At 46.5% G+C, this 9,183-nt stretch overlaps 1 protein-coding gene across 1 annotated transcript; it reads left to right on the top strand.

Moving 5' to 3' along the window:
* The first annotated feature begins 7,399 nt into the window (after nucleotides 1–7,399).
* Nucleotides 7,400–8,834, top strand: LOC122935372. Its single transcript, XM_044291136.1, has 2 exons — nucleotides 7,400–7,483; nucleotides 7,767–8,834. Exon 2 carries the CDS (start codon nucleotides 8,058–8,060, stop codon nucleotides 8,832–8,834), a length of 777 nt encoding a protein of 258 aa, XP_044147071.1. The 5' UTR covers nucleotides 7,400–7,483; nucleotides 7,767–8,057.
* Nucleotides 8,835–9,183: the final 349 nt, after the last annotated feature.

The raw sequence follows: 9,183 nt of genomic DNA, 5'->3' as shown, positions 1-9,183 counted from the left end.
GGCCACTTTCCCGTACATTGCCAGGTAGGTTTCGATTTAGTCTACAGGTTTCATCTTAGGAATCGCCACACGGACTGCCTTCTGGGCATCGTGGACGCTCGGGGTTGCTCCTGCTGTCTGCAAAACCATCACGTGGATATTAGTACAGAGGGGGAGTGATCCGCAGAACCACAACAGGCTGGAAGAGGCAGTGGGGTGGCAAAAGGGAGAAGGTGGGCCACACCAAATAGGCCCGCAACTGTTACCTGGAGCACCCCCATGCGGCAATCTCCCTTTCCAAGGAGTAGGTGTTCCACAGTCTGGCGCTTTTTTGAGGAAAGTGCGAGCGATAAAAGAATTGTCATTTGCAACCTGTGCCGTACCAAAATGAGCAGGGGCGTGAACACTAGCAACCTCACCACCACCAGCCTGATCCGCCACATGGCATCAAAGCACCCTAATAGGTGGACCGAAACCCTGGGTCCACAATCAGTGTACGCGGGTCACACCACTGCCTCCTCTTCCCCTGTGTTATGTGCTGGCCAATCCCCTGTCCAAGACGGATGCCTTCCACCCTGCACCTGGACTTTCGCAAGCACCATCAGCTAGCACATCCACTTCTGTGTCCTAGCGCAGCGTACAGATGTCCATGACCCAGGCCTTAGAACAAAAGCGCAAATACCCAGCCACCCACCCACAGGCCATAGCACTAAATGTGCACCTTTCCAAATTGCTGGCCCTGGAAATGTTGCCATTTAGGCTTGTGGACACTGAGGCTTTCCGCAGCCTGATAGCAGCGGCGGTCCATCGTTACCTAATGTGCCGTCCCCGCCTGAGACCAGCAGTTATTGGGAAGGTCCACTTAACGACTGACACGAGAACAAGTGCTTGTGGCCAGAGACGCTACATTTCCCTGACGACACACTGGGTGAACGTTGTGGAGGCCGGGAGCGAGTCGTACCCTGGGATGGCACAGGTGCTATTGACGCCAAGGATTGCAGGCCCAACTTCCATCAGGATCTCCGCCACTAACTACCATAATGGCTGCAACCCCCCTCCCTTCTCCTCCTCCACCTCCTCCTCCACTTCCACCTCTGAATTATCATCTTGCAGCACCAGTCAGCCATCAGTCAGTATGTGGAAGCAGTGTAGCACTGCAGTGGGGAAGCGGCACACCACCGCAGAGCTGTGGCAGGGTATAAGGGGCCAAACACAGCTCTTGCCATTCAACCACGAACCAGGCATGGTTGTGTCTGATAATGGCTGTAACTTGGTGGCGGCTTTGGAGCTCAGCAAGCTCACACACATACCATGCCTAGCCCACGTGTTTAACTTAGTGGTTCAGCGGTTTCTCAAAACCTACCTCAATTTGCCTGAGCTACTGGTGAAGGTGCGCGGCGTGTGTACCCATTTCCGAAATTCATCTACAGCTGCCGCCAATCTGGCAACGCTGCAGCAGCGCTTGCAATTGCCAGCTCACCGACTGTTGTGCGATGTGAGCATGCGCTGGAACTCCACGTTCCACATGTTGGCCAGGCTTTGTTACCAGCAGAATAGTGGAATACCAGCTGCAATATGGTAGTGACCTTTCCAGTTAGCTTTCGCTCTTCATAATTGACGAGTGGACATGGATGTCTGACCTCTGTGAGGTTTTACTCAACTTTGAGGAATCAACACAGATGGTGAGAGGCGATGCCGCTATTATCAGCGTAACCATTCCACTTCTTTTTGTGCTGAAACGCTAGCTGCTCACAATGAAGGAGGACGCTTTGCATGTGGAAGAGGTGGAAATGGGGGAAGACAGTACACAGAGTGATAGCCAGATCCAACCTCCGTTCATCTTCTGAGCGCAAATTGGAGGATGAGGAGGAGCAGGAGACTGTTGCCTCTGCTACAGCGGGTAGTACCCACAGCAGGTTTATTCAATCTGTTCAGCGTGGATGGGCCGAAGAGGATGAGGAGATTGAGAGTCCTCCTCCTGATGAGGACAGCGAAGTCTTGTCGGGACTCTGGCACATATGCCTGACTTTTTATGTTTGGCCAACAGCGATTACTGGTTGTTCACCCTTCTCGACCCCCGCTACAAAGAGAACGTTTCATCTCTCATTCCTGTGGTGGAGAGGACTAGCAAAATGGTGCAATACCAGAAAAACCTTGTGGAAAAATTGCTCCAAACATTTCCAGCTAACAACGCTGACAGCAGAGTACATACCGTATTTTTCGCCCCCATAAGATGCACTTTTTCCCCCCCAAAAATGGGGGAGAAATGCCCCTGCGTCTTATGGGGCGAATGCTGACATTTTTACATTGCATGCTGTGATGTATGAGCGAGCGGGGAGGGACTGGAAGGAGAAGCTGGGGGCCGGCAATTGCGGCAGCGGTGCAGTCACTGTATTTCGGCCCCGCCGCTCCAGTGCTGCACTATACAGATATAAAATGTCTCATTCAATTAAAAGTGATTAAACATGCCCCCCCACTTTTAATATTACCGTACACCCTAACAGCTTCTGTAGAAGGCAGGCAGGCCGGGCGGTCGGCAGCGGCAGCGTAACTCCCTGATGTCACGTGCCTGCGCCGCCTACTCTATGAATGAAGCAGGCACGTGACGTCTGTGAGTGACGCACCGGACGCCTGGCCTGCCTGCCTGCATTGTACAGAAGCTGCTAGGGTGTACGGTAATATTGTCACGACCCTTGGTCATGGTCGTGACTCCTTGGGAGCCGCATGCAGTTACCCGCGGTTTTGGTGTTGTGTCAACCGCAGCTGGGGGCACTTAGTGGTTTGCCTCAGGTGCGGTTGCTGCAGATAACAGGCATGCGTGCGGTTGCCCTTGGCAACGTGTTTTATGTGCACTCCCTTTGTGTGTTTGTTGTGCACGAGGTTGTGTTGGTTGTATGCACTTGGACACCTCCCTTCACCTGCGGTTGTCCGCGGCAACGTCTGGTGTTGTGTGCATGTGGTGGCAGGGTCTCGGCCTGCTGGTTGTTCTTCAGGACACGGTTGCCACGCATGCCGTTGCCAGCGGTAACAGGTGAGTGAGTGTGTGTGCTATTTCCCTTTAAGTTGGTGTTTTCCCTTCTCTTCTGTGGTGTAGGAAGGGTTAACTCCCTTCCCAGTGTGTGATGTCACTGGGTGTGTTCTGACCGGTGGGTGTGGCCACTCAGGCCTATAAAGCCTCTGGCTTGGCTCAGTAGGTTGCTCTCAGCCAGGCATAGCTGGAGCAGCCTCCTGTATATTACCATCTACCAGTGGGGGCCTCCCTTCTGGTCATAAATCTTTGTTACACGGTGTTATCTAGGTGTGTGGGGGTTTTCTGTATCATTGCAGCTTATGGTCCGGGTCCCTGTGTGATGTCTGTGTGTGCTGTCATTGTTGGTGTCCTGAACAAACAGCACCTGCACATGGGTTCCTGGTTGTGTTGTTCGGTGGCAGGTGAGTGTTGTGTTGCTTGCGTTTGCCTGTCACTGCCATAAGGTGTTTTCTGTTTCCCCTTGTTGCTTGGCCATTGAGACTCCTGCTCCTCCGTGCCAAGGAGGAGTAGGTCGTCTCACCCAGCTCCTAGGTCAGGGATCTGCGGAGGGTCAGCAGGGATCCGAGGTTCCTGAGTATGGGCCCTCCTACCATCAAGGTCGGCCCATGCAGGTAGGAGACAGGGTCAGAGTTAGGGACGCAACAGGAGGTGACCTGCTCCCTAATTCTGTGTTGTTTGGCCAAGTGGTAACCCTACCATCTCCTGGCACCGCACGGCTGGGGGTTTCCTCCACCTCCAGCCATGACAAATATTAGGAGTGAGGGGGCATGTTTAATCACTTTTAATTGAATTAAACATTTTATATTTGTATACTGCAGCACTGGAGCGGTGGGGGGGGGGGGGGGGGGTAGGGGGGTAATCTGTGGATGACAGTTTTATGGGGGACATCTGTGGATGGCACTGTTATGGGGGATCTGTGGATGGCACTGTTATATATGTGCCATCCACAGAACCCCCACCCCATAACAGTGCCATCCACAGATCCTCCCATAACAGTGCCATCCACAGATCCTCCCATTTCATCACACCCTGCCAGCAACCTCACCCTGATGCACAAGGAGAGAAAAGTTTTGGAAGAAGGTGAAGGTGTACGTAACAGACCGTGTCAGCGTCCTCAATGATTCCTCTGTGCTTAACAACTATTGGGTGTCCAAGCTGGACACGTGGCACAAACCTACTACCCTGCCGCCAGAATTTTGTCAGAGGGCATTTAGTGCTGATGGGGGCAAAATAACTGATAAGCGCATCCGACTGTCAACTGAAAATGCTGGAAAACATATCTCAGCCTGTCACGATAGAGTGATCCAGCTAATAGACGATCGTAAGGCGCATTACCACAACCCGATGCAGGATACAACAAAGTTTACTACGAGACAATGCGTTTCGGGGTCTCGACAACCCTTTTCTCAAGTCTACAAGGAACATAAATGGTAAACATATAATTGAAAATAAATAGTAAAAAATAAATGTATATGTATGTATAAAAGTCGTATATAGAATTTGATATATAAAGATCTATGGATATATACTTGCATGAATAAATAAATATATAGGTAAAATAGAACACTTAATTAAGTGGGCAAGTACATCAATGAGTATAAGAAAGTATATATAAAAAGAGATCTGTAGGTATATGCTTATGTACATAAATACATAGATGAATAAGTAAAAATTAAAATACTTGAGTGAGTAAATACCTCAATAACATAAATTCATCAGTAAATGTATATAAGTGTATACATAATTCATTAACCACATAACTAATGTATACATAATTCAATGTGACGAGACGTTTTATGTTGATAGGACTGACATACGTTAGTACATATTGACAAAAAAATGGTGCATGTCGGTGCCTATGCGGTCATGTAAAACAGAGAGGGAAGGTTTTTAGAACGTTGACTAGGGTAGACTAACCGGTGAATATATAACTTTCCCTTTTCCCCTTGTCTCTTTTTTCTTTCTTTTCCCCCTTTTTCTTCTCCTCCCCCTCTATATGTATGTAACAGTTTTGAAGAAGTGGACCTTTGAATATATGTAACAGTCTGTGGATATATAAGTATGTCCATTTGAGGATAGTTACCTTGTTTCAATTGTGGATAGAGTTTGTGTAGCCGTTTGTTGGAGCGTTCTCGCTACAGTCTTGCACGTGGCACATGTGGAAGGGACGTGCAGGCAGGGAGGTCTGCGCGCGCTAACGAAGGGATTGATATCGGGAGGGCAGGGGGCGGGGTCACACAGCGCTGGAATGCCGGCCGCTTCTACGAGCGGCGCGGCAAGTGTGCTTGTTAGCAGTGTTAATGCTCTCTAAGGGAGCGACGCGATCGGAGGGAGACAATTATCCTCCTCTCATCAGTGTCTTCCCTGATAGTCTAGAGGAGAGAAGCACTGCACTATAGATATCATTAGGTGTGAAAGGGTAACAGCATGACTGGGACATGGAAATTTACTTATTAAAGATAGAATGAACTGGTTGGAGGATAATAGAAGAATGGATGTATGAATGTGTAAATGAATACTGGAGAGTTAGGATGGATGGAGGGGAGGGTCAGAGGGGAGTGTTGGAGAAATTGGTCAAAAATTTGGGGGAGAGAGACTAGGGATGTAGAATTATACGAGAAAGGTAGTGCTAGTAAACATGGATATAAATATAATTAAAAATAAATATAAAAATAAATAAATGAATAATTGAATAAATGAATGTAATGGTGATGATATAATGATGAGGAGAATATGATATCCAAGACATATGATAGAATAAATCTGGGGTTAGGTTGTAAGTCTGGGAGCTTGCGACTGAAATGTAAAAGCACAAATCTGTTACTGTTGCAACGATAAAAGGCAGAAAGAAGGGGAAAAGAAGAAGAAAAAAAAAGGGAGAAGAGATAAATAAATTGGGAATAAAAGATAAAATGAAAGAAAATAAAACACTGTCAAAATGCTTGTATCCTGCATGGGGTTGTGGTAATGCGCCTTACGATCGTCTATTAGCTGGATATCACTCTATAGTCACAAGCTGAGATACGTTTTCCAATTTTTTCCTGAGTGCTGACCTGGCCTTCGCCCCAAGGGTTTCCTGATGCATCTGGCAGCACCAACCTGTTACCTACAAATCTCACAGCCTACCTTCAATACGGTTGTACCACCTGTTCAATACGGTTGCACCACCTGTTTTTGAAGGAAGCTGTTGTATCTTGACTTATTTACCCTATGAGCGCCTCTCTCACCCTGTGGCCGTAACCTAACTAAAAATGCTGACAGGTTGACTCTTATCAAAATGAACAAGGCCTGGATTGCCCCTGACTTCTCTACTGCACCAGAGGAAAGCGGCTGAACATAAAGGCACTCTAAATATGTATTTTATGGTGTATTGAATACACTGTATTCCCATGCAACCCTTCCAGCACAAAAAGGGTATATGGTTCAATCTTCCTTTTCTCGCCGTCCTCCTCCTCCATTATATCAACATGCTTATTAGGCTGCCCTCGCTCCTAATGTTTTAGAGGGTCAGCTCAGCAGCAGGCCCTCAACCATAATTTTTTCGATGGTCAGCTCAGCATCAGGCCCTTAACCATAATTTTTTCCATGGTCAGATCAGCAGCAGGCCCTCGCCCATAATTTTTTCGATGGTCAGCTCAGCAGTAGACCCTCACCCTTAATGTTTTTTGTTTTTGTTTTGTTTTTTAATATATTCTTTATTGGAGTTTATACATTTAAATTTGTATATAATAGCAATGTATTACAGTAATTTCCTGTACAATGCAGTACATGTTATTTAGTACAATTTGTTGATTGTTATACATAAATTAACAACAAACAGGTTATCCCCATTAACCAATAAGGAAACTTCCCTTCCTCCCTTAGGTGCCTATTCTGTTTGCTCGCTTTCCAATTTCCATTAGTCAACCTGTAGCCTTCCTAGCTGGTTTGCAATCTTTCTCCTAAGGTACCATTCTGAGTTTACAAATGGTGTCATTACTGTTTTCATTTCATTGTCTGCAAAAACCATTCTAATAAAATCTTCCCATCTGTGAAAGAATGTGCTTATGTGTTTTCCTTTTAATCTTTCCGCTTCTGTTTTCTTCTTTTAAAAACATAATTTGACCTGCGTGAACACATCATTGTGTGAAGGTACACTAGAGTTTAGCCATTCTCTAAAGAGGCACCTCTTGGCTGCCAGAATCAGTAAATGTATTAGAGGAAAGATCTTGGACCCCTCTGGAGCTGTGCTGTCTGTCCACAGCCAGATTATGTTAATCTACATTGCTGAATTCTGCTCCCCCTAGTGGACACCTTTAAGACTGCTTTGTTCTTTTCTGTTCTGTCCTGAGGTCATGTGACACTGCAGGAAGTAGACTCTCTGTATCAGGAAGCAGGTTGTTCTTTATTCCAGCAGCCATATTTCCTAGATTCACACTGTACTGTTGCATCCACATGCATCTATCCTTCATCCACGCCATCCAAGCATCGTTGGTATGTCAAACCTTATCATTTACTTATATCTGCAGTGTAGGATGCATATTTCGTTGTACACATGCTTATGTTAGAGCTTTATAGTTAAGTATTAGCTAATCTATGTTAGTAGATTCCTGTCACATGCTATGCTATAGTTCTCTCATCTGCAGACGCAGTTTATGTCAGATGCTCCATAGTGTATTTTTATGCATCACTGTTCTTTGATGTATGCGTTATTGTATTAATCCACGCTCCTGCATTGCATGTATGGTCTGATACTATGCTTTGTCTGTATTCACAGTTTTACCTTCTTTTGATCATACACATTAAACAAGTTACCGGAACTTTAACAGTGTGGTGATTGAAGGGCGAGTAAACTAACTGTCGAATTATTCTTCACAATAAGGGGAGCAGGACAGTAAAACAACGGCTTTATCGGAGACGGCCCTTGAATGCGATAGAGCAATGCAAGCATGATCAGCGCTTAATCCGTGTACAGCAGCACTACACAACCGCACAGTGCAGCCACAGCTTCTACTGCAGAGGGACTGAAGTTACTGTCTCACACGGACCCACACCTAGCAACACAAAGATGTCTGAAGTTTCACAGAAGACCAGATCCAGAGTGTCACGCTCATCCAGACTCTCACATCGATCTCGTGCTTCTGAAGCAGGAGCGCTAGCCAGAGCCGAAGCAGAGGCCATGAAAGCACAAATAGTATTTGCAGAAGAAGAAGCAAAGATAAAGCAAGAAAAGGCACGTATAGAAGCTTCACTAGAAGTACTCAGTTTGAAAAAGTCAGCAGCTGCAGCAACTGCAAAAGCACAAGTATTAGAGGCTGCATTAGAAACGGATGATGACACAAGCGACAAACCAGACATCCAGCTTGACTTAAAGCACGAAACTGCTATACAGCGTACTGAAGAATATGTGAGAGAACATTCACAGATACTCCATCAACCCGATCCAATCTCAGAAGACGGAAACAAGTACCCACACAGCAGCACACGCTTTCCACTTCAGACAAGTTCACAGCAGCAGAACGCCTCTTGTCAAGACCCTCCCTTCACTGCAGACCTATCATTTTATGCCCCTCCAATGAGAAACTCCAGCGGTCAGATCTTCAGGGAAGACCCTGCGATGGACAGCAAGCGACTTGACACTCCACACCACTGCATAGATCCACCTGACTGCTACAGCTATCCTATGCCTCCAGTGGAAAAAGGAACTTATACTTGCTCATCTGATGCTAGAATGATACCACCAGTTAATCGTTACCCAGACTCCAGCTCACAACCAAGTCACGTCGGATCTGGTAAGATATATGGCAAGACGAGAAATTATTTCAAAGGGACTGGTGCAGTTTGATGATCTGCCAGAAAACTATAGGGCTTGGCGGGCTTCATTCAGAAATGCTATAACAGATCTTAATCTCTCTTACAAAGAAGAAATAGATCTTCTGGTGAGATGGTTAGGCATTGAGTCATGCAAGCAAGTGAAACGCATACAAGCTGTACATGTGAATGACTCCAGAAAGGGTTTGCAGATGGCATGGCAGAGACTTGATGAGTGCTATGGGGCTCCTGAGATTATAGAGGACTGCCTGTGGAATAGAGTAGACAGCTTTGGGAAAATCTCCAGCAAAGACCATCCCAGGCTTAGAGAGTTAGGAGACCTGTTAATGGAACTGCAAGCTGCAAAGGAAGAAGGCGACTTT

This window comes from Bufo gargarizans, chromosome 4 (genome assembly GCF_014858855.1).
Source record: "Bufo gargarizans isolate SCDJY-AF-19 chromosome 4, ASM1485885v1, whole genome shotgun sequence".
Classification (NCBI taxonomy): Eukaryota; Metazoa; Chordata; class Amphibia; order Anura; family Bufonidae; genus Bufo; species Bufo gargarizans.
The sequence above is the reverse complement of the archived record's forward strand: the minus strand, read 5'-3'. Positions and strand labels throughout refer to the sequence as shown.

Coding starts and splice junctions, on each gene's coding strand:
- LOC122935372 (XM_044291136.1), top strand. CDS start 8,058: ATGTCTGAAGTTTCACAGAAGACCAGATCCAGAGTGTCACGCTCATCC.